Source organism: Heterocephalus glaber, unplaced genomic scaffold (assembly GCF_053883595.1).
Source record: "Heterocephalus glaber isolate CG9 unplaced genomic scaffold, H.glaber_assembly_v1.0 deba00001509, whole genome shotgun sequence".
NCBI lineage: Eukaryota > Metazoa > Chordata > Mammalia > Rodentia > Bathyergidae > Heterocephalus > Heterocephalus glaber.
In genome coordinates, this window is record NW_028258325.1 from 3594745 (window position 1) to 3618694 (window position 23950).

At 41.5% G+C, this 23950-nt stretch overlaps 1 protein-coding gene across 4 annotated transcripts in view; it reads right to left on the reverse strand.

The window, feature by feature from the left end:
• The window catches only part of Kiaa0232 (KIAA0232 ortholog), an 80380-nt gene that overhangs the window by 35318 nt on the left and 21112 nt on the right, over nucleotides 1–23950 (reverse strand). For 2 of the 4 annotated variants that reach the window (XM_004921094.4, XM_013073057.3), the window contains exon 2: nucleotides 12029–12524. In XM_004921094.4, coding sequence (XP_004921151.2) covers nucleotides 12029–12172 — 144 coding nt within the window. In that variant the 5' untranslated portion in view covers nucleotides 12173–12524. Of the gene's footprint in view, nucleotides 1–12028; nucleotides 12525–23513; nucleotides 23645–23950 lie in introns of those variants that run through there. The other 2 variants (XM_021260313.2, XM_087187295.1) reach the window with 2 other exon arrangements.

Consider the following 23950-nt stretch of genomic DNA (forward strand, 5'->3'; position numbering starts at 1 on the left):
CCCTGGTACCAAAAAAACAAGCAAACAAACAAACAAAAAAACTACACTGAGAGTCCATTTCACCCCAATAAGAGTGGCTAGTATCAAGAATACAAAAAAAAATGAGGGGCCAGGGATTTAGCTCAGTGGTCCCGCTGCCTGCCTCGCAAGCGCAAGGTCCTAAGTTCGATCCCCGGTACCAAAACAAAACAAAACAAAACAAAACAAAACAAAAAAACCCAATGAATGCTGCTGAGGCTGTGGGGAAAAGGAACCCTCTACATTGTTGGTGGGAATTAACACTCTCACGACCAGACCTTAAATCTCATAAATCATGTGTCTCACTGCCAGGCAGCTTGAACCATTGGTGGGGTGGTACATGCAGAACTGTACTATCGTACCACCAGTGCTATGAGGTGCCCAAAGGGAGCTCATGCATGTACTACTGTAGGTTCAAGCCAGTGAGCACATGTTTAAGCTAGAATGAGCAGTATATCAATCAATATGGAGACTCCTCAAAAGACTAAACATGTGTAGAAATACCATGTGACCATATGACCTAGCTATACCTGACCTGGGCATATACTGAAGAGAATTAAAGACTGTATACTGTAGAGATATATACAAACCCATGTTTGGAACAGTACAATTCACAATAGCTAAGTGGCAGAAACAGCCTAAATGCCCAGGAACAGATGAATGGATAAAGAAAATATGATCTATATACACAACAGAGTATAAAGGGAGAATGAAACCATATCATTTACAGGAAAATGGATGAGGGCCAGGGATTTAGCTCAATAGTTTTGCCACTTGCTGCGCAAGTGCAAGGACCCTGGTTCCATCCCCAGTGAAAGAAAGAAAGAAAAGAAAGAAAGAAAGAAAGAAAGAAAGAAAGAGAGAAAATGGATGAAACTAGAAATCATCGTATCAGTAATGTGAGATTAGCCAGTCTCAAAAAGTTAAATATTGCATGTTTTCTCTTATCTAAGAAACCAAACAACTAACCAACCAAATAAATAAATGAGATGATAGAAAACCAGGAGGTAAACTTCTGGAGATCGGGAATATTAGTTGGGGTGGTGGAGGTGGGGATTGGGGGATGGGGAGGCATTAATGGGACTGAAATTATGATGTTAAACATATGCACCAATTTCCCAAACAACCCCACCATTATGGAAAGTTAATATTACACATTACTATTATATAACAATAAAGCAAAAAAAGAAAAGGAATCGCTGGGTCATATGTTAACTCTCGTGTTTAATCTTTTGGTAATTGCCACCCTATTACTCAAACCAGCTACTTTTTCAGTCACTTTCGTAATTTGTGTGCATTCCAATATTTCCACATCCTTGACAACATTTGTGATTCCCCACATTATTTTAGTTATCCTGGAAGATATGAAGTGGTTATCTTGATGGTATAGAATTGTAGCTGTGATTTCCCTGATGACAAATGATGTTAAGGATCTTTCCAAGCTTAATGGCATTTGTATATCTTCTTCAGAAAAATGACTGCTCAAATCCATTGCCCAGTTAAAAACTGGATTTTCTGGGGCTGGGGACTTAGCTCAGTAGTTCCGCTGCCTGCCTCACAAGCACAAAGTCCCAAGTTCGATTCCTGGTACCAAAAAAAAAATCTGGATTTTCTTTTTATTGAGTTAAAAGAGTTCTTAATCTATCTGCATATATGCCAATTATTAGATATATTCTTTGCAAATATTTTGTCCTATTGTAGGCTGTCTTTTCTCATAAAGTACAAAAGTTTCCAATTTTGATAAAGTCTAATTTATTCACATCTTCTTTAGCTGCTTATGCTTTTGACACCTACAAAGACACTCCAGAATCCAAGTTATAAAGATACATTCTTACATCTTCATCTAAGGGTTCTATAGTTTTAGTTCTTATATTCAAGCCTGTGGTCCATTTTGGGTTAATTTTTTTTTTTTTTGGTACCGGGGATTGAACTCAGGTCCTTGTGCTTGCGTAGTAGGCGGTGAAACCACTGAGCTAAATCCCCGGCCCTAGGGTTAATTTTTGTATGTGGTATGAGGCAGGGGCCCCACTTCAGGACGATTCTTTCCCTACTGAATAGTCTTGCTGGAAACCAAATGACTAAATGTAGACTTGTTTCTGGACTGTCAGTTCCACTTCAGTTTTATACATCTAGTCACATGCCAGTACCAAACTGTCTCAATTATTGGAACCCTGTAGGAAGTTTAGAAACTGGGAAGTGTGAATCCTCCAATGGTGCTCTTCTTTTTTCAAGATTTTTTTTAGGGGGGAGGATTCTGAGCCCCTTGAATTTCCCACATGTATTTCAGGATCAGCCTGTCAATTTCTGCAATAAAGATGGCTGGGGGACCAGGGATGTAGCTCAGTGGCACTGTGCCTGCCTGGCAAGCGCAAGGTCCTGAGATTGATCCCCAGTACCAAAAAAAAGATGGCTGTAGATCATTTTGGGGGGTACTGCCATCTTAATGATATTAAGTTTCCCAATCATGAACAAGGGATGATTTTCTATTATTCAGGTCTTTCTTGACTTGCTTTTTTTTTCTTTGGTACCGGGGATCGAACTTGGGACCTTGTGCTTGTGAGGCAGGCGGCTGGACCACTGAGCTAAATCCCCGGCCTCTCTTATAGTTTTTAATACTTATGTCCCACGCTGCTTTTTACTAAGTATTTTATTCTTTTTTATACTATTGTAAATGGAATATTTTAATTCCTTAGGATTTTCTACATACATACAAGATAGTCACATATGACTAAAAATAGTCTTACTTCTTTCTTTCCAATCTGAATGTCTTTTATTTCTTTTTCTTACCCAACTGCCCTGTTAATGGAGACTTACTGAGATTTTACATCTTAAGTAAACAGGTGCTATGATAAATAAGTATTCTCTGTATCAAGGTATGAAAAATGCTGCTGGAACTGCGCCTTGATTTACATGCTGTAAATGTGTGTAGGAATTGGGATTTCTTGTTTCAACTTTTGCCAAAATGATGACATGTATAAAGCAGCCTGGTATTACTTATGATTTAAACAGTTGTTAAAATGACTTTACAGCATTATACGTTTTGCGAACAGGTGTTGTTTTACCTTGTGAACATTAGGTTGAATGCACTAAGAAACACTAAGAACTCTGCAACAAAGTCAACACAAACAATAGCATACTACAGGTACTTTTCTGCACTCTGTTCTTTTCACTTATATTTGAGAGGTTCCTCATTCTATTTTTTTCTGGCTTCATGTGCTGTGTTGATGTGTCATAATTTATTAACTATTACATTTTTAGACTGAACTAATAATCAGAATTTAAAAGAGCACAGTATAGCCATGGATTTAGCTCAGTGGCACTGTGCCTGCCTTCCAAGCCCAAGGTCCTGAGTTCGATCCCCAGTACTGCAAAAAAAGAAAAATAAAAGCATGGTATAAAAAGATCCAAGAGGCCAAGGATTTAGCTCAATGGTTCTGGTGCCTGCCTCTCAACCACAAGGTCCCAAGTTCGATCCCCGGTACCAAGAAAAAACAAAAAAACAAAACAAGAAAAAAAAGAAAAACAAAACAAAACAAAAAGATCCAAGATATTTCTATTTTACTTGTTATCTTTTTAGACTCCTATGCTGTGCTAAAAGTCACCTGATGTATAAACATCAAATATTAGGCACACACCAGAGAGTTACTCAAAAAAATCAAACATGGGTTTTCAAAGCCCTCATCTTGAGAGAACACAAGTATTAAGAACCAAAGCAGGTGTGCAAAAGAACTTCCTGTGTGACAGTCTATTTATACCAGGTATTTTCTAGACACCACTGTGAGGTAACATAAGGCTACAGTTTTGATTGACTCTCTCATGCTGTCTTATATCAGAAAAGGAGACGGGGAACTGGAGGAAGAAAAGAACACAACATTCTAAAATACAGCTGGTGTCACTGACGTCTGCTGCTGCGCGCCCACCCCTGCCTCCCACATCTTCCTGTTCACAGCCTCCTGAGTAACAGAGACCTGATGTGTCTGAATGGGACTCCGACCACTCCTCCTGCAGGCCCTCACTGGATGAATGCAAAGTCAGCATGTCCCCCGTTTGGCCACTAGGAGCAGCTCAGAGCTATGAGATGGTCAGAAATGACCACTTCATGGTTTTTGCTGGGAATGCAGGAAACACTTCTTTGGATATTGCGTGAGAAGATGATGCCAGAAATGTGCCCATTGTCACCACCCTCCCCTCTACTCTGCACAGAGTGGGTTCAAATCCAAGCAGAAAGAAGGAAGTGGGAGACAGGCGGAGCAGAAGCTGTAACAACACTGAATCAAACCAGTTGGGGCCAGCACTACTTTTGGACTTTCAGCTACATGAACACTGCCCCCTCCCCCCACCACCAATTCAGGCCAATTTTTTGAGTTGCTTTTGAATAGTACAGCCAAAATTTGAGGAGAAAATACAGTGGTAAATCCACTGAGATCACACTGCTTGAAAGAACTATTTCAAAATGAGACAGAAATGAGACATTCCAGCCAAACAAGCATACTTTCAGGGTAACTCTAGCCACCTTTCTCCTCTAGTCCTTTGGCCAAGAGTGTGGTTTGCTCCCTGGCCTCCCTGGTGCAGTCGCTGAAGCAAGCACATGCCCCGCTACAACAACCTGTGCTATCGGGGCCAGGGCAAAGGCCTCTGTCTCCAGGACTGAGCTCTGCATCCTGCAGGCTTTCCTGTTCGAGCTTGCTCCACTCCCTCACAGACTCCCTATGCCTCACAACAGCGGCCCTCCTGGTGCTGTGACCCTGGACACCCTAGCCCTCTGTCTTCCTTGAAGAGTGCTCCAGGGACGAGGATTTAGCTCTGTGGCACTGCTCGTGCCTCGCAAGCACAAGGTCCAGAGTTGGATCCCCGGTAATCCCCCAAAAACTTTATATTCAAAACATCTTTATTCCACAAAAATATTTTACACAAAAAAATTTAAGTATCTTGGGAATTATGTTGATATGAGTTTGTCTACCCATCAGTATTAACTTCTGACACTGTTTTCATATTCCTTAGACATAAAGCTGATACATTTTCTAATACAAGTACTTCTTCACAATAGTATAAATCTAATGGCAACTGTTTTTAATCAGTGCTCATGTGAAAACCAAAGCTAATCATATCATTGAAGATCATTCCAAGACTTTGGGGGGAGAAGTCTCCAGCTTCCTTTCAGATTTATCAACTCATGAACTATTTTTTTTTTTTTGGAACCAGAGATCGAACTCAGGACCTTGTGCTTGCGAGGCAGACGGTGGAACCACTGAGCTAAATCCCCGGGACAGCTCATGAATTATTAAAACTATGCTTTAATCCACTGCCTGCTTTGCAAGCGCAAGGACCGGAGTTCGATCCCTGGTACCCCCTCAAAAAAAGAAGCCAAAAACTATGCTTTAAGCGCAAGGACCCGAGTTCGATCCCCAGTACAAAACAAAAAAACAAAAAACAAAAAACTATGCTTTAGCTGTAAGCAACCTGTAAAACAATTCTGAAATGGACTAAAAGAACTTGTAATGTATAAATTTATTGGTTAATTTAATTATAAAGTATTAATTCAAGGAATGCAAATATGTGGAAGTTAAAAATTAGCCCCAAAAGGAAAAAAGTTCCACTGTAATTTCAATCTGCGGGGGTTAACTATTGTTAACAATCTGAATATATCTAACTAGATTTTTTTCAAATATGGAATTTAGTCCATGCATCAGAGTGTACACAACATAAAATATGGCTTGAAGAATAAGTCAGGTATAGTAAAACACACCCAACCCAGCTACTTGGGAACTTGAGACAGGAGGACTACAAGTTTGATGACACCTGGCTACCTAAGCAAGACCTTGTCTCAAAATTTTAAAAAGAGGAGACAGGCATGGTGGTGCACGCCTGTAATCCCAGCACTCAGGAGGCTGAGGCAGGAGGGCTTCTGAGTTCAAGGCCAGCTGGGCTACATAGTGAGTTCAGGGCCAGGCTGAGCTACAAAGGGAGACCCTGCCTCAAAAAAAAGAAAAAAGAAAAAAATTAAAAGGGCTGGAGATATAGCTCAGGGTAAAATGCCCCTGAATATGATCCTCAGTACTACAAATAAACAAATAATTAAATAACATTCCTATCAGGTTAAACTCCGACCTACAGTAGTGTTAGAAGCCTTACCGACCAAAAGCTGTTTCTGTTATTCTTTTTATACTTAATGGCTTCTGTGAGATGTTTGAGGTTGGAGGTAATTTTCCTTGTGTCTGAAAGGCATTCATTGCTCTGTAACTCTCTCAAAAACAACACAGAGCCAGGTGTGGTGGCTTGTGTTTGTAATCCCAACACTCTGGGAGGCTGAGGCAGGAGGACTGGGAGTTTTGAACACAGCCTGGGCAGCAAGTTGCCAAGACCTAGTCTCAACATACAAAAAACAAAAAAACAAAAAAAAGGACTGGGGATGTAGCTCAGAGTAAAGGCCCTGGGGGTTCAATCCCCATTAACAAAACAAAAGCAGCACAGAAAGTGAGAGGTCCTGATTCTTCCAGTAAAGTCTGAGTTGTTTTTGGATTATTCTTAAAGCCATATACTTTTCTTTCATACTAAACATCTCTTTTAAACCCAAGAGAACATCCCCTCACCCTCTTGTTATACCTTTCTGTGAACAAATGCAGGTTCTTCCTATCTATGTATACCATCAAAAGATTTTACTTTAGCTTCCTAAAATTTATTGCTGTCTAACCTGGTCACCATGTCACAAGGAAATAATAGCAACTGTCATGGTAATCTGTTGGTCCTTAAGTCTAGAAAAACGCCTGTAAAAGAGACTGTCCGGTAGTGCTTAAACCCAGAAATGTCACAGAGACCATGGTGCTGGATTCACAATTAGGATATATGGCAAGGCCAACTACTTCAAACTGCGATTGTTCTGGGAAATGCTGGAAATATATCAGCAGCTACACCTGCCTCTAATAAATGTATCTGTCCACCTGCTACAGGAGGGGTAGCTAACAGGGGAAATGGCTGTTTGAGGCAGAGAGGTTTGGACGAGTGGCAATTACAACAACAGGGGTCACCAATATTACTCTGGGTCTGGTATCACTCCAAATGTTTTTAGATTTTTTGGTTGAGACAAGGTCTTGCTATGTAGCTCAGGCTGGCCTCGAACTTGCAGTGATCCTCCTGCCTCAGCCTCCTGAGTCCTAGGATTACAGGAGTGCATCACCACACCCGGCTCCAGCTGTATTATTAGTACCTAGCAATGCCTGGCACCTATGACTTCTCTCAACTACACAGTCAAGGAATCCAATCTCTAATCCTCAATAACGCCAGGCCTGCACATGCAGCGTATAAACATCCTAGAACCGAACAGACAGGCACAGAGGCGCTGACTCGTCCAAGTTAGACAGTGACGCAGGTAGGGTCAGAACCCAGATACTCAGACTCCACACCCACGTTCTTCCCTGTGTGACACTGGCAGTCAGGGAGGTGTCTCAGAGGTGGAGAACAAGAAGCTGCAGGTTGGACAGTCATTTGGGACAAACATCAGGAGCTATTAAAAAGAAAAAGCAAAACTTGATGGCAGTACAGGTTTTATATCCTATGAGCTCTCCTATCCTCCAGCTTCATTCTTCACCAACAATGCAATGACAGACATGTGCTCTGTGCCCACTCTCCTGACGGCTCCTGTCCTTCTCTCGGGAGTTGGTGTTGTGAACACTGGCACGTGCACCTTCTTCCATTGTTAGCAAGGACAAATCTCGGGAAGGTTTTGGGCTAAAGAAGGTTCTAGGAAGACACTTCTCCTTCTTTCCTTGAGCTCTGAAATACTAACTTACAAATATGAAGCCAACTTGGTACATTTAACCCAGTAATAACTGAAGGCAGAAGCGACATCTGAATTCAAACACCAAGGCTTTTTGTGTAGGAAGTACGCATTTGACTAGTGTCTGTTCAGTGAAAACTTGCTGAAGTCAGCAGACATTCCTTAACTCATGCTGGAGTTGAGTCTTGATAAACCCAACCCATAAGTCAAAATGTGCTTAATACACCTGACCGACAAAGCACCTTGGCTTGGCTTAGCCTGCTCTCAATGTGCTCACAACTCCTATGGAAGGCAGTTGGGCAAAGCCATCCAACACAAAAGCATTTCACAATCAGTCGGGACACCAGTGTGGCCTACTGAACCTACTTCAGTGAGCAGCAAAAGGGCGGTGTGGGTGCTCGCTGCTCTGTCCACAGTGAGAACACGCTGGGCCTGAAAAAGTGGGGAGCCTTGAGCTGATATTAACTGTGGGACAACAAGGAGGCCTCATGACAGGGTCATCAGTTTCTGCCTGGGAGCTGTGGCTCACTGCCACTGCCCAGCACCGCGGGACAGCAGCACACCACACATCACCAGCCCCAAAGACTTGCAGAATTTAAGACGGGAACTCTGGTTTCTCCTGAACGTGTGCTGCGCGCACACCATCATAAAGCAGAAAACTGTTAGGCTAAACCATCTGTATGTTCAGGGCAGACACGTGAGGAACCAGGATGCGTCTGATTTTTGCCCTCTTGTAGGATCAGAATAAACTGTACAGTGAAACAATGCAGATGGTGGTTCTTCCAAGGAGTGAAAACTAAACTCACAAGATATTCAGTACTGCGAGCATATGCTACAGATGGGCTGAAAGAGCACAGGAGCTCCGCTGGATGCAGAAGAGAGGGCTTTCACTTAGCAATCAGTACTGGGATGGCTCTAATATGTATGACCTGTGGACAAGTACACATTGATCCAGCTCCATTTCTAGATTGATGCACTCATAGCTAGAAGACACAATTCAATCAGAGGATTGTTTTTTATTTCCCCCAGTACTGGGGATTGAACTCAGGACCTTACACTTTTGAGGTGGGCACAGCACCACTGAGCTAAATCCCCAGCCCTCTGAGGACTGCTTTTTAAATTTTTGTTCTTTTGGTACTGGGGATCGAGCTCGGGTCCTTGCGCTTATGAGGCAGGTGGCGGAACCACTGAGCTAAATCCCCAGCCCAGGATTGCTTTTTTTTAAAAGGATGAATATGACTTCTGCCCCTAAGAACATTCTACTTCACTGAGAAAGAGTGCATTCCAGCCACCACAGTGAAGAGCTCCACGGGAGAAACAGGATCAACGGTGGCAGAAGACACTGCTTCCATCAGGCAGGGTCAGAAAAAGCATCAGAGGAGCGACATGAGCTCCAAAGGATAGGGAAGAAAAGTTTATATAGTCTATAAACGATACCAGTGAATTCCGAATCAGGACCAAAAGCAGAAGGAAAACCTGTGGATGAAACTACTGACACACATGGCACATGCATAGCAGAAGGTAGCTGGTATCCAGGACTACCAGTGACAAGCGGACGCCACACACCAGAGGTGGCTGTGCAACTCAGCCCAGTTCTTCAGTCTCGACCCAGAGCAAGGTCTGATCGGCTCTACTTCCTCCCCACCCATCCTGCACTGCCAACATCAAATTCACACACCAAACCTGCTACAGTGCTCACAAGATGTTTGTTCTAGACAGACTGGGAGAGGTGATGGTCTACATATGGCAGGTACAGCAAGAACCTGGGGCAATGACCTTGAAACTGGCCATCTTCATTCCAAGGTGAGGCTGACTCAGGATCCAGGGTAAGGAGAAGGAACCCACAGCCAGGGTGCAGCAGCTTGAGCCCCACCCGAGGGGCTGAGCTGGGGTGAGCTGGATGAGCCAGGTCAGGAAGGAGCAGGTCTGCTCACTGGCTAGGTGAGAAGTGGGTTATGAACGCTGAGCAGAGGCCCTTCCACACCAGCTTCCTTCCTGGGAGCAGTGGGCATATCCTCCCGAGTTGCACAGCTGCTCTGTACAGATCATCCACCCTCAAAAGGGACTGCAGCTGCAGGGAAAAGCAGGCAGGGCTTACCTGACCAACCCACCAGTCACAGGTACCCTCGTAACACAGGTATCGTTTGCAGTTTCGTCTTCCTTATCAGCCCAGGTCATGGTCTGCTCTTCCACCTGGGCTGAGTGGAAAAGTAATTCAGGGCCTTTTACTTCCCTGTGGGCCTCCTTGTAATTCCAGACTTCCTATGTTTCAACCTTTATCCGCCATGTCCTGAACAATGAACGGGAAAACTCTGGAGGGAAGACTGAACCTGGGTGAAGACACTGATGTGTCCGTGTCCCCTGACCCCGGCCTGCTACAGCTGACAGAGGAACCGCAGCATTCACAATCACCACCAAGTGTCATGAGAGATGGGCCTGCTACCATCCTAGGATGAGTGGGCCTGTGTTTTATCCTACCCACCCTACAGTACAAGCACATACACTCTCTGGCCTAGTAAATTTACTGCTGATTAAATATTCTAAGCCAGGCATGGTGGTGCACACCAATAATCCCAGCATGTGGGAGGCTGAGGCAGGAGGATGACTGCCAAGTTTGAGGCCAGCCTGTACTGCTATGTAGTGAGTCCAAAACCAGCCTGAACTACATAGTGAGATCCTGTCTCACGAAACTCAAAGAAAGGAAAACTGGACTGACACTGCTGACATATAGCTAAGAAACAAGAAGTTATATTAAAGTTCTATGAAAATAAGATCCACCCCTATGTATGAGTACCTCCTTATGAAGCACATGATTCTTGTATTAGGAGAGCTATCCTCCTCCTGTCTGGAAATATAAGTTCTTCCATGTCTGTAGATTTAACATTTTCCTTGCCCCTAAAACCTTTTTTACATTTACTAGAAAAATGATGGCAAATAATAAACTTCAACAAGAAAATTATCAAATACTGACCCCAAACAACAGATTGCCTGGGTTGTGAATCAACCTCAAAAATTCCCTTCACCTAAACCTCACCAGCCACAGCGGGCAGCAACGACAAGCAGGGGAAACACAGATGCGTCCATCCAGAAATGGACAGACAGCAGCACGAGAAACAGCGCTCTGCACAGAGTATTCCACAGTGGCTATGCAGCGTGGTGAGAGCCTCCGTGTGTTAGTTCTAGGACTGAGGCTTTTCTGTGGTTTGGAAGAGCAAAGCAAGTTTCCTCTGTCAATGAAACTTCGTTCCTGCTCTCACTGTCAGTAACAAGGGTTTAAAACAACATCTAACTGCCCGCAAAACATCCCCTTCTTTCCACTAAGGGCTTTAGAAAACCAGCAACTGTGATGTGAGATTTGTATGCAGAGGTCACTCAGAGCCCATCTGTGCACTGTCAATAACTCTGTTCTCTCCAGCAGCCGCACGTCAAGTAGCTCCTCTCAGAAAATGAGGCAGTTTAATCTTTACTAAGAACCTAGATTTGTTTTTGTTTCATTTCTCATCACATTAAAAAAAAGTGCGGGGAGGCTGGGGATTTAGCTCAGTGGTTCTGCCACTTGCCTTGCAAGTGCAAGGTCCCGAGTTCGATCCCTGGCACCAAAAAAAAAAAAAGTGCAGGGCCAGGGATTTAGCTCAGTGGTTCTGCCACCTGCCTCACAAGCACAAGGACCAGAGTTTGATCCCTGGTACCAAAAAAAAAAAAAAAATGCAATGCCTGACTTACTGGTGCCAAAGCTAAGAGCATTACAGATCGGTAGGTCTGCTCGTTTGTCATATACACTGAGATAACAAGCAGCCTAATGTCACTCTTGCAGATGAAAACTTTGGAACGGTAAGAAATAAGAGGCAAGATTATTTAATACATAGTGCAACATGTGATTTTCCCAAAGAACAGAAACCAACTCTCAGAGCAGGGCTGCTCGCAGGCGGCAGGTCCCAAGCAACATGGAGAATGCCCAAGGGCCAAGCAGCTGAACCACATAGTGTGCTGGGTGACACAGTCAGTTTACATTTTAATATAATCTTACTGTTGTGTCACTGACATACCAGCCCTGTTCGGGAGCGTGAAATCATTAATGCACAGAGTGGGGCATGATGCCCCACACCTGTAATTCCAGCACTCAGGAAGCTGAGGCAGGACTGCTGCAAGTTTGAGGCCAGTCTAGACTACAAAAACAAAAAAGGACAGATAAACAAAATCATCAATTTTCACAAAACACTCAAAACACCTAAATACCTGTTCCTGCAGGTCGTAGTCATAGCTGTCATGCAGCAGAAGGCTGAGGACATAGCGCGTATAAATCATGGCATCGATGCCACATTTCTCCAGCTCTTGCCCCAGCCAGGTCTGCACTGGGCCCAAAGCATGAAGCAGAGACATGTCAGAAGCAGATGCGGGCCCTGGACAAGACGTGAGGAGCTCTCAGATGGCAAAGCATCCACAGTGTCGGCACGGATGGGTGCATGAAGTTAGGTTGCTGACATCCTTGGCAGGCAGAGCATTTCCCACAGCTGAGGTCCCGGTGGTGTCTGGTGGGGGTCTTCACTCCAGCAGGAGGCAAAGGCGCTGCACATGGAGGAGGAGCATTTACTGTGCTGCACTCAGCTGTCTAGAATAGAACTTGCCTCTTCAGGCATGACCAATGTATCAGCACCCTGACAACAACGCATATGCAGATGGAATCTTCTACTTTCATTTCACATTGAGGCCAACTGCAAGGCTCCGGCAGAACCTACAAAATGAGAGTAAGGAAAAGGTATGTGTTATATATAGACAGAAATTCAATTACTGATCTTTTGAAAAAAGTAAACAGTTCCTCTTTATTAAAATATCTTTGGTGTCAACCAGGCATGGTGGTGCATGCCTGTAACCCCAGCACCCGGGAGGCTGAGGCAGGAAGACTGTCACGAGTTTGAGGCCAGCCTGAGTTAATTACATAGTGAGTTCAAGGCCAGTCTGGACTACACAGCAAGACCGTTTCCAAAAAGAGAAAAAAATAATTTATCTTAGGACACTGTTCCTTTTTCCTCTAGAATCTTTGACATTTTCAATGAAGTGAGGGTTGGGCATGTAGCTCAATGATTGGGCTCTTGTGTGAGTCCCTGGGTTCAATCCCCAGGACCACAAAAAATAAACTAAATGATGCTGTAACTCTAAAATGTGTAATAATATTTTAAAAGAAAACTGAGAAGTTGATGCTCTATGCTCAATTATACTGGGTTATTCTGCTATCTCACAGGACTACCGGAGTAATACTGTGTTTATAGTTAACACCAGAAGAATTTAGTAACAAAGCACTAGTTTATATTGTGTAAGAGAAATAAGCATTTGGATAGCAATTTCACTGAAACAGTGGTTAAAAAAACATTACTTCTTTAAATTTTTTTACCCAAGTAATTATCATATAGTAAGAAGCTTTAGAACTTGTCATCACTTCACAAAAATTAGGACAAGGCACAAATTTGGTTTATAGCCATGCCAGCCTAGGCAGTTATACTTACTGCAGCTTTTCTTCTTGTATACCGTATATTTATGTTGAATTTCTGATTACCTGTGATACATGACACTTACACGGCATTTCTCTTTGAATTAATGTAATTTCAGTATATCAAACTAAGCCTGTAATTCCAAGACTATGAGAGGTTGAGGCAGAAGCTTACCAAGTTTGAGCCCAGCCTGGAAAACTTGTGACTTTACAAGACTTTATTTCAAAATAAAATTTAAAAAATTAGAGACCTGAGTTTAATGTCCAGTACTGTGGGGAAAAAAGGCCAAACTAACTCAACAATGGGTTTATTCAATCATAGTATTTTTTATGTCAGAATTCTGATTAACACACCACTAGAAAATGAAAACCACTGCAGTGGCAGGTGAAGCTTGTCAGCTCTTGATGGATTTCAACAGATAAGACCACTAAAAAGGACTTGAGAATTAATATGTACTACTAGCAAGAGCACCGAGTCAGAAAGATAAACACTCTTCCCCCAAAGATGTAAGAATGAGCTTCATGTATTTTATTTAGAAGTACAGAATAAAATTTATATACACTAAATATAAAGAAAAAAATTTTCATGGTTCTGCCACCTGGCTCACAAGCGCAAGGATCCGAGTTTGATCCCCGGTACCCCGCCCCCCAAAAGAAAACAATTTTCTATCTGCTATGGGACTAAATCACTAGATTAATGTGTCACCAATAAGTATTTTGTTACTTTCAAAACTCTTTTTCACTATACTATCTTTCCTAAATTATAAAAGGTAGTTAAAGCTAAAATTTTCTGTAACTTTCATCAGATGATATTTTCCAGTTGACTCTTAAAATTAAAACGTTTTCCGTAAATCACTTCACAAACGTTTGGATCTCAGAGTCCCAGCCAGATCATCCATTAAGCAATACATTCATTTCTGGTTCACATGAAACAGTGGCCAAGGTGGTTACCACTCAGTGAAGCTCAACCCAGATGGTGAGATCTGAAGCGATGGCGGGGAAACTAGAGGGGGCTGCAGGGAGAGGACATCGGAGACTGCAGAAGTTTGCCCTCAAGGACTCAAAGGGTAAGAACGGGCATGTGCGTGGAGGGAGCTAACTAGGGCACACGAAGGTCAGGAGAACATAGCACCTGATGCCCAACTCCAGGCACTGGTGCCCCAGCCAGGCTAGAAAATCACCTAATTCAGGGCACACTGCAAGAGAACACCGAGGAACAGACTAAACACCACTCCAGTCCTGCCTAACATCTGAAAAGACTCCTAAGGACCAAACTGTTTCCAACTAATTTCACAGTGGTACAACAACAAAGCTTATGGGTATTTACAAGAATACAAAAATAGCCAACACCCAAAGAAGGTAAAATTTACAATGTCTGGCATATATTCAGAAATTAGAAGGAAATGGAAAAGAAGAAAATTCACTGAAATGGACTGAGAACTGACACAGAAATTAAGTTTGCAGAGAACACTTAAAACAGTTGTAATTATATTCCATATGATAAGAGAGGGCTGGGGATTTAGCTCAGTGGTTTCACAGCCTGCTGCACAAGCGCAAGGACCCGAGTTCGATCCCCAGTACCAAAAAAAAAAAAAAGATAAGAGAATGAAAGGCAATATAAAAGACAAAAAATCAGCCAGGCATAGTGGCACATGCCTATAATCCCAGCACTTGGGAGGCCAACGCAGCATGAGGATAGCCACAAGTTCAAGGCCAGGGCTGGGGATTTAGCTCAGTGGTGTTGTTGTCTGCCCCACAAGTGCAAGGACCCGAGTTCGATCCCCGGTACCAAAAAAAAAATAGTTCAAGGCCAGCCTGGACTGCACAGTGAAACACTGTCCAAAAAAAAAGAAGAGAAAAGAAAAAAAAGGAAGGTCAAACATTTAGGAACAAAAATTACAATGTTCAAGATGAAAAATACAAATGTTGATATTAATGACAAATTAAGGCATTGAGAAAAAAGATCATCGAACTTTATAAACTGCAAAAGAAACTATACAAAATGAGAAAAAAATAATTTTTTAAAAAATGAACATAAAAGCCTGGCATGGTAGCACATGCCTGTAATTCTAGCACTTGGGAGACTGAGCCAGGAGGATTGCTGAGTTTGAGGTCAGCCTGAGCTACACAGTGAGTTCAAGGCCAGTCTGAACTGCATAGTAAAAACCTGTCTCCATGGGCCGGGGATTTAGCTCAGTGGTTCTGCTGCCTGCCTCGTAACCACAAGGTCCTGAGTTCCATCCCCAGTACCAAAAAAAACACAACCTGTCTCCAAAAAAAAAAAAAAAAGTAGGGCCGGGGATTTAGCTGAGTGGTTCCGCTGCCGCATGCCTCTCCCAAGCACAAGGACCCAAATTCAATCCCTGATACCAAAAATCAAACAAAAAAAATTAACATAGTATCCGTGAGTTCTGTGACAACTTTAAGGATCCTAGTAAACATGTGATTGATTCTGAAAGGAGAGAGGAAATAGCCAAAAAAATATTGGAAGAATTATTCCCCCAAATTTTCCAAAATTGGTGAAACTAAAACAGATCCAAGAAGTTCAATGAACTCCATGCACAACACATATGAAGAAAAGGATACACCACACAAAAATTACTGAAGCCTGTGATAAAGAGAAATGTCTTTAAAACATCCAGAGAAAAAAAGAAGCAGTAAATGTGACAAGGTATGATGTCAGATGTTTTTGTTGGAAATAATGCAAATGAGAAGATAATGGAGCAGAAACTTTAAAATGCTAAGAAAAAAACACAAGAATTCTATATTCATTAAAAATGTCTTTCAGAAACAAGGTGAAAAAGAGACTTTTTCAGGCATGTAAAAATTGAAGGAATACATCAGCAGCAAACCTGCCCTGCAAGAAATATGAAAGAAGCCTTTCAGGCAGAAGCAAAAGGATACCAGAACAAAATGTGGATCCACTCAAAGGAACATAGAGCCAGAAATGGTAACTACTTCCATCTCATTATTTAAATATCCTTTAAAGATAAAAATTGACTATTTAAAAATAATAACAGAATATGTGATTTACAACATATGTTTAAGCAAAATGTATGACAACACTAGCATAAAGGACAGGAGTACAGAAACGTAATACTATTACAAGGTTCTTACACATACAGGAAATGGTGACTCACTTGAAAACAAGCTCTGATAAGACAGCTATTAACAATCATAATATGTTGTATAAGTGACCTAAACACATCAATTAAAAGACAGAGATGGCCAGACTGGATTTTAAAACAGCCAAGTCCTAATTATATGTTGTCAATTTAAATATAACCATGAATATTATATGTTGTCAATTTAAATATAACCATGGATATAGGTTAAAGGTAAAAAGATGGAAAAATATATGCCATGCTAACAAACAAAAAACCTGAAAGGTCTACATCATATTATGTAACAAAGTAGATTTTGGTACAAAAAATATTCACAGAGAGAACTATCGATTTCTTTTGGTAAATGCATCAACAGAACAAAGTAGACAAATAGAACAAAGTAGACCTATAAATTATACAACTAATAGCACAGTTCAAAGGTGAATTCTACCAAATACTGAAGGAAAACACATCAGTTCTACACAAACTCTTACAAAAATTTGAAGACAAAGCAACACTTCTCAAGCCAGCATTACACTGGTACCAAAACCAGGCCAAGATACTACACAGACACAAAAATCCAGGGGCCGGGGATTTAGCTCAGTGGTTCCACCGCCTGTCTCACAAACGCACGGTTCCGAGTTCGATCCCTGGTATCAAAAAAAAAAAAAAAAAAAAAAAAATCAACCACAAAAATCCTACACAAAATTTCAGGAACCATAGGATCTCCTGTTGTCAGCAAGACAATATTTCTTTAGCCAAATGAAAGCTTCAAGAAGCAGTCAAGAAAGAAAAAACTTGCATACAAACCCAAAATAAAGCAAAGCACACTGAATCCTCATGATCTTATCAAAGCTGATTCAAAAAAAAAAACTTCACTTGTGTTACTGTCCCTAACAGAACTCCCTTCCTGTCACGTGTCATTTCAGGTCACAGCCACAGACTTACTAGCGATCATAATCCACACAGAACAGAGGGCCAAGGATGAGAAAGAGAAAGTAAAGGTGGGAAGTCTGGAGGCTTCAGACTACTCTGCTTCTTCCTGCCCCAGATGGCAGGTGGAAGTGTCTCACAGCTCCAGAGTGGCATCCATCCTGCTTTGAATCTCAGTCTGTGAGCAGATCACCCGGGGTGGACACAGGGTTCTAAGTGGCAAGCCCTTAGAGAGGGGAGGACATCTGACCAAGCCGGAGAGTCTCTCTGGCTCTGTTGGCTCATGGACTGTGTCTCATTAAAACTGTCAGGGATGACCCGCCAAGGTGAATCTACTTAGCAGGAGGGAAAAGGCAATTGGCAGACAGCCAAACTTCAAACTTATGTCCATTCACCTTTACAGTCATCCCAACTGTGAAATGTAGTCAGCACAGATTTTAAATTTCAATTTATTTAAATTGTTTTTAAAAAAGTACTAAAGAAAAAGCCTCACTGTATATTCTCAGAAGTTTTGTTTTTAACAGTTCCTTCTTCAAAGATTCAGGCCAAGGGAAAAAGACCTTCAAAGCACACTTTCTCTCATTCAAAATTAACTAAAGACAGGGCTCATGACAGATTCAAACAAAGTCCCAAAGTAAGTATCCTTATTTTAGAATTTCTCTTTTACTTTCAATTTTAAGTGGTTTCCATTAAGGGGATAAAAATAAGACGGCTAATCCAGTGCCCATGAAGTTGGCAGAGGAGTCCTGCAACTCACGGAGGTGGGAGGAAGAGTAGGAAAGTGCATCTGCTCAGCAGTCAGCACACCGAGGTTTGGTAGTCAATCCCACCTCTGCTACTTAACAGGTTGGGTGTTATGCCAACTGCTTCTCAGGGTCTTTATTTTCTCCTCTGTAAAACTGAGAGTAATGCATTCATATATTCTCTCTCCCTCTCTCTCTCTCTCTCTCTCTGGCACGAGCTATGTACTTTGTGGCCTTTGCATTTTACAAAATGCCATGCAAATACAGAGTATTATTACATAATTGTTTATATTTGCTTAATCTTAGACTCATTCACTAATAGGATTATCTGAATTGTAATTATTTAAATCATAACCTTTATTTCCTTATCCTTTTTAAAAAAAACAACAATGAAATGACCTTAGTTTGTAATAATCTAGTTACAGGCCGGAGATTAAGCTCAGTGGTTTTGCTGCCTGCTACGCAGGCGCAAGGACCAGAGTTTGATCCCCGGTACCAAAAAAAAAAAAAAAAAAAACCCAAATAATCTAGTTACAGTTATGTCCGAGCCCTTCCTCTTGTTAGGTAACACTTTAGTTATCTATTACAAAGTTCAAGTGTGACTCTGCAAAGAACCTCAACTGGCTAAAGGCAAAGGATAACATAGAAATACAAGGCCCCTATGTGCTGCCCAGATTTCTGCTTGCTTTGGAAGGCAGACATCCGCAGAGCAGTCTCCGCAGACTAAGCCACACTCTAACCGAACAGCATAAACTCATACGCACAGCCCACACCAGGCTGCTCTGCTGGCCAGTGTACTATTTCAGGTCAGTTTAAGGACCTTCCAATTGAAAAGAGCCCCAGTGGTGAATGCAATCATTCCCCTGCCCAGCAATGAGAGCTGGGTGGCCCAAAGGGCCCAGGAAAGCCTGCACCCGGGTTCACTCCAGGTCTCATGAGTCAGGGCCCCAGGAGCTGTGGCTTCATAGTCAAACTTGGGACTAGAATAACAAATGGACTTTTTATTTTTATTTTTACAAAGAGACTTTTTAAAATGAAAGCATTGATTCAACTCTCCAGTATGCATGTCTTCAGAGTGATATAATGTGCCCTAAGTGGTATGTCCATTAACAAAAAGATACAAGAGGTCTACTAAGTACTTCAGTTATACTAAACCAGTCCTTTTTCAACCAACTGATGAATATGACAGTGCTACCACTTCCAAGTAAGTAATATAATAAGGAAGAAGTGTTTGGGAGGAGTGGTCATTTTAAAGAAGTTCACTAATCTTACCAATCTCATGCCTACTGTAACCATGTTCTGAGAAATGCACTGCCATCCCTTTTCATATGCTTCACAACTCCACATGTATTACTAAAAGCAATTCAAGTCACAGCTCCTGTTAGTGTTTCTAGATGAGTGACTTACAGTGCACTGTCTGTAGTTGTTTCTTCTGTGTTTAAATACAGTGCTTCTATGTGCAACTTAATTTAAATACTAAGGTCTCTCTCTCTCTCTCTCTCTCTCTCTCTCTCTCTCTCTCTCTCTCTCTCTCTCTCTCTCTCTCTCTCGTAACATACTGTAAGAATTGTAGGTGTGATCAAAAGTCAGGATGGGGCCGGAGATTTAGCTCAGTGGTCCCGCCACCTGCCTCGAAAGCGCAAGGACCAGAGTTCGATCTCCGGTACCAAAAAAAAAAAAAAAAAGTCAGGAAAATTATTTCAAAAAGCATCATCTCTTTCTGACACAACTACACAGATACTGTCTGTAGACCATTTTCTCAACTCCTGCTATGGCACTGTCAATCATCAGAGTTCCAGGGCGCTTTGAAAAAAATATGAAATGTGGCCCTGGTAGAGACAAACACAGGCAGCTCTACTCAACCAATGCATTCACTCATTGAGGCAGCCTATTAATCTCAGAGTATTTCCTTCTGCTCGAGTTTATCTATTTTTTATAAATGTTTAAAAATATTTCCTTAAATATGAAAAGAACACATGTAATTTCAGCACCTGAAAGAACATTATCAACATGTTATATAATAACACTCTTGTATTCTGCTTTTTTCATTTATCATCGACACTCCATGTTTTTCTAGTCTTACTTCATTGTCTACCATGGTGGTCACTAATCACATGACTATTTAAATTCAATTCCTCAAGGGGGGGGAAGTGAAGGTACAAAAAAAACCCCTGAAAATAGGAAAAAATGGAAACAAAGCTTTTGTGCACAGGGAGGGGTGGCGGCTTGAGGGGGAGAAATGGGATAAAATTAAAATAAAATTTATTTTTAAAAAATTCAATTCTTCAGTCACACTAGCCATACTTCAAGAGCTCAAAAGCTATATATGCAGTTGACTAGTATGCAAATACAGAGCATGTGCATCATACACAAATTCTACTGAACACGCTCCCGTAGGTGGGATGGGGGGGCATAAACGCAGAAAGGAGATTATTAGAGGAGGGAATAAAAAGAAGGGAAGGACAGGGCCAGAGATTTAGCTCAGTGGTTTCACCGCCTGCTGTGCAAGCACAAGGACCTGAGTTCAATCCCCAGTACCAAAAGAAAAAGAAGGGAAGGGCAAAGGGGGTAGCAGGGATAGAAACGATCAATATATTATATGCATGTATGAATACCAAAGTGAAACCCATCACTCTAGATATCTAATATGTACTAGTTGAAATATGTGAGGACAACCCACACACACACACACAAAATTAAGATACTGAAAATATGCAGCTGCGGATTCCAGAGTCTTTGTGCTATTCATGGTGAATCTTTGTGTGGAGTAATTAATATAAGTTTTGTTTGGGGTAATTCATTTAAGTTTAGTGCAAAACTAATCTAGATGAAACTGTAATTAATGCCTGATTCAATATTTGTTGTTTGAAAAGTGACAGCTTCAAGCATCACTTCTTTCCCACTAGGGAAACTTCTGGATTATAAAAAATGCATGAGGTAATCTATTTACAGGCATACATGCACAAAGAAGATGTACAGGACTTCTCAGGCAACTGTTAGAGGAATGCTGAAGTTAGACTGAGTAGACAGAAAATATCACTTATTCAGGACTTCTATACAACTTAATTTCCATATGTCTGTATAGCATGGGCTATTTATATAAATACACGTTCTACAATGTATATGCCATTATAACTAATATTACCTCAATAAAAATGATTAAATACCATTTTTAAAAAATGTTCTACAGGGGCTGGGGATTTAGCTCAGTGGTTCCACTGCCTGCCGCGCAAGTGCAAGGACCTGAGTTTGATCCCCAGTACCAAAAAAAAAAAGGTTCTACTGGAAACACTGACTTTTTTTTCTTTTTTGGAGGCAAGGTCTCGCTGTGTAGTCTACGCTGGCCTTAAACTCTCTATGGAGCACAGGGCGGCCTTGAACTCACAGTGATCCTCCTGCTTCAGCCCTGGAGTGCTGTGATTACAGATGGGCGCCACCATGCCCCGAACAACACAGACTTTAACCATCTCCACCAAATGACTACTTTGAGCGGAACAAAGAGTCATTAGTTCTTTGCACCAGTTCACATGTCCCTTCCCATGTGCCTGCGACTATAGTAGATATCCTTCCTTACACCCAGAAGATGAGATGCTAATTCTAAGTATTCTAAGATAATATAATGTGCCCAGCGGAACTCTTTGAGGGAACTGGAAAACATCTACCCTTGTGTTTGGCAGGACTGAAATTCAACAGGTCAAATTTCATTACAGTTCAATGTAATCACGGAACATTCAAAGATAAAGTCAGATGTATGGGACAACGAGAACAGATGAAGTTTACTAACAGAATAAACAGAGAATTGAGAATAACCAGGGAAAGGAGCCAAGGGGCAAACTCCGGGAAGATCAGTTAAAATAGGGTACATTATGCTTCGGAAGCAAACAACCTCCAATTGTAGCAGCTTTGATACTAAGGTTTTATCTTGCTGTGCCACGTGTCTACACTGGGCTGGCAGGGTTGCTCAGGGCTGTCACTTGATGTGATCTGGGACATGGGGCAACGAGATGGCCATCACCTTCAGTCTTGCTAGTCCAAGGGCCAGAGAAAACAAGATCTGTGCCAAAATGAGCCATGGTGTTTTGACAGCTTCCTCCTAGAAGTGAGATTCTCATGGCTCATCAGTCTAAGCAAGCTTCCTGGCCTCACCTCCCCGGGGACAGGTGTCATCTGCCAGAATGACCATTTCCAGGGGCAAAACAGGCGACTCTTAGTAGGATACATCTAATCTCTTAACACTGCTAAAACCAGTGTCAGGTAGGGTTAGAGAACAGATGAATTAAAGCACTGCAAAAGAAATGATGCATAAAGAGAGACAAAAGTGATTACACCCAGAAAAGTTTCAGAAACCACAAGTGCTGCTGAATCATGGCCACCTAATCGGCAACGGTGTCCACTCCCGCCTTAAGCACTCTGACTACCTAAGGCTACATTGCTCTTTTCTTCCCTTTACGAAAGATCACAAAATAGTACCCAAAGAAAACCTCAAAATGAGACAAAACAAAATTAATTACTATGAAATTTTAAAAGCTTTTGTTGGAAGCAGGTGTGGTGGAGCACACCTGTGATCCTTAGCACTCAGGAGGCTGAGGTAGGAGGACTGGTTTGAGTTCAAGGTCAGCCTGGACTACACAGCAAGGCTTTGTCTCAAAAAGATCAAAAATCACCGGGAATTTAGCTCAGTGGTTTGGCCACCTGCTGTGCAAGTGCAAGGACCCAGGTTCAATCCCCGGTAACAAAAAAAAAAAAGAACATCAAAAATTTGGGCCAGGGATTTAGCTCTGTGGCACTGTGCCTGCCTTGCAAGCACAAGGTCCTGAGTTCAAATCCCCAGTAACAAAAAAAATTTATTGATTTTTTTAAAAGCAAGCTTTTGTTGGAAAAGTAATGAATGAAATGAAATCTGAATGAAAACAAAATAAATGAAATAATTGTAAAAGTAATGAAACTACATTTTAGAAATTTAAATTAGAAATCTAATTTATAAGGAGAAATATTTATTCTAACAAATGCAAACTTTTCAAAAACCATAAGCAAGTTTATTTAGAAACAAAAATATTAAAATAAGATTTTTATATTTTTATAAGATATATAAAAGCTCCAACATGATAAAACCCACTTGTCAGAGTTAAAATATTAGATCATGGTGCACCAAAGTAACTTTTTGAAGTGATACTGTGGCTTATCAAAATGACTGGGCATAAACATTGTACAGCTTTCAATTGCAGAGTGTACTAAACTCAAAACTAGAAGTGATCTATCCTCTTTCAAGCAAGGGGCTAATATCCTACAACTGGTAAGACAGTGTGGTTTTGAAAATTACTATAAAAAGCCTTAGCCAAAGCAGTAACATATTATAATTGTCTAAAATAGACTTAGTTGATAAGCAATACATCAATACCATTTAAATATCTGTCAATAAGAGGTAACTTTATCAAGCCAGGTGTGGTGACACATACCTGTAATCCCAGCACTTGGGAGGCTGAGGCAGGAGAACTGTCATGAGTTGGAGGCCAGCCTGGTCTACACAGTGAGTTCAAGACCAGCCTGAGCTATAGAGCAAGACCTTGTCTCAAAAAAAGCAAACCCTAAAAGAAAGAGAGAGAGAGAGAGAGAGAGAGAGAGAGAGAGAGAACTGTACGTAACTCAATATATGGGGCTGCTTTCGCCATTGTTCGAAACAGCCCAGGAGCTCTGTCCCTTAATAAAAGTCCTGCTTTGAGGGGAAAAAAAAAAAGGTTATGGATTCACTGACTCATAACCTACTAGTTAAGAATTTTAAAGGGTCTAAACGAAAATCTCTACAAAAAGACAGACACTGGAGAACTTAGTACAGGATCAAAGTACATGTTCTCATTTTTCATCCAATAATCTTATGGTTCAAACACTAAATGAA